This window comes from Nothoprocta perdicaria, unplaced genomic scaffold (assembly GCF_003342845.1).
Source record: "Nothoprocta perdicaria isolate Ctin4 unplaced genomic scaffold, notPer1 scaffold_175, whole genome shotgun sequence".
NCBI lineage: Eukaryota > Metazoa > Chordata > Aves > Tinamiformes > Tinamidae > Nothoprocta > Nothoprocta perdicaria.
In genome coordinates, this window is record NW_020454927.1 from 1,137,172 (window position 1) to 1,138,478 (window position 1,307).

The 1,307-nt window shown below is 63.5% G+C and overlaps 1 protein-coding gene across 1 annotated transcript in view; it reads left to right on the plus strand.

Moving 5' to 3' along the window:
* Positions 1-982: 982 nt before the first annotated feature.
* Positions 983-1,307, plus strand: part of BHLHE22 (basic helix-loop-helix family member e22) — an 867-nt gene continuing 542 nt past the window's right edge. Inside the window, exon 1 of the mRNA XM_026036293.1 lies at positions 983-1,307. Within this exon, the coding sequence (XP_025892078.1) occupies positions 983-1,307 (325 nt within the window).

Here is a 1,307-nt window from a genome sequence, read left to right on the forward strand (position 1 = left end):
TTTTCTTTTCAGAGACGAGTGGGGGTGGGAGGGGGCTATAAGGTAATATAGCCAAGGGGTGGGGAGGGCTGGGGGAGAGGGAGCCTCTCCTGCCTCCGTGGGTAAGTTAGCAGGAGTCTCCTGGCAGCACTCGGAAGGGGAAGTGTTAGAGCGAGTTTTCCTGCAGTGCAGGGCTGTAATTTGCTGAAGGAGGCAAAGAACATCCTTCGATCTAAGTAGGGCTTTTAGTGTGCTCATTGATGAGTGAAAGTCGCCACACATGTCAAGCTAAAGGCAGTTGTTGGGTTACTAACAGGACACAACGTCTTGCAAACATATGCGTTAAGCTGTGTATACAGATGGCAGGGAGAATAATGGAGCAGGCGCCTCTTATAAAGCTCTAGCTGCTGCCTGTCTTCAGACCTGGGAAATGAAACTATTCAGACTCAGGGCCAGATAGCGCCTGGGATTGTTTGTTACCGTTTTAATCCTATTAATTAAAACGTTAACCTGATTGGGTAGAAAGCTCTGTCCCAACAGGCGAGTCTTCTTCATAATAACCTACTCTCAGAGATAATGATGTAAAAGACTCCCCCGTCTGCGGCGGCTGCTGGTTGATGGGTCCGGAAATCTCTTGAAGGTGAATCCAAGCAAGATAAACGGTGGAAGCGGCTCGGCTCGCAGCGCACAATGCCCCAGCGCGGCGCCTGCTGAGGACGAGCCCGAGCCCGAGCCCGAGCCCGAGCCGGAGCCGGAGCCGGAGCCGCCGCCGGAGCCCGAGCGGAGCCGGAGCCCGAGCAGAGCCGGAGCCGGAGCCGCAGCCGGAGCGCGAGCGCAGCCGGAGCCGGAGCGGGAGCCGGAGCAGCCCCGGCGGGAGCGAGGAGGCGATTCCCGAGAGCGGGACGCGAGGGAGCCGCCCGCCGCGCCGCGGAGCCTTGGAGGAGCGGGCCGGGAGCTGACGGGGGCGGAGGAGGAGGAGGAGGAGGAGGAGAGCGGGGGCCCGATGGAGCGGGCGCTGGGGCTGCCCGCACAAGAGGACTTGTTCCACAAGAGCCTCGCCGCCTCGGCCAAGCGCATGGAGTCCGCCTTCCGCTCGCCGCCGGGGCTCGACCTCTCGCACGGCCGCGAGCGGCAGCCTTCGCCGCTCGCCTGCTACGAGGCGGCCGAGCCCGAGGCGCTGCTGCAGCCGGGCGACCCGCTGGCGCTGCCGCCCGCCTCGGCGTGCGCCAAGTACGGCGAGAGCGCGAGCCGCAGCTCGGTGGCCGAGAGCAGCGGCGGCGAGCAGAGCCCCGACGACGACAGCGACGGCCGCTGCGAGCTGCTGCTGC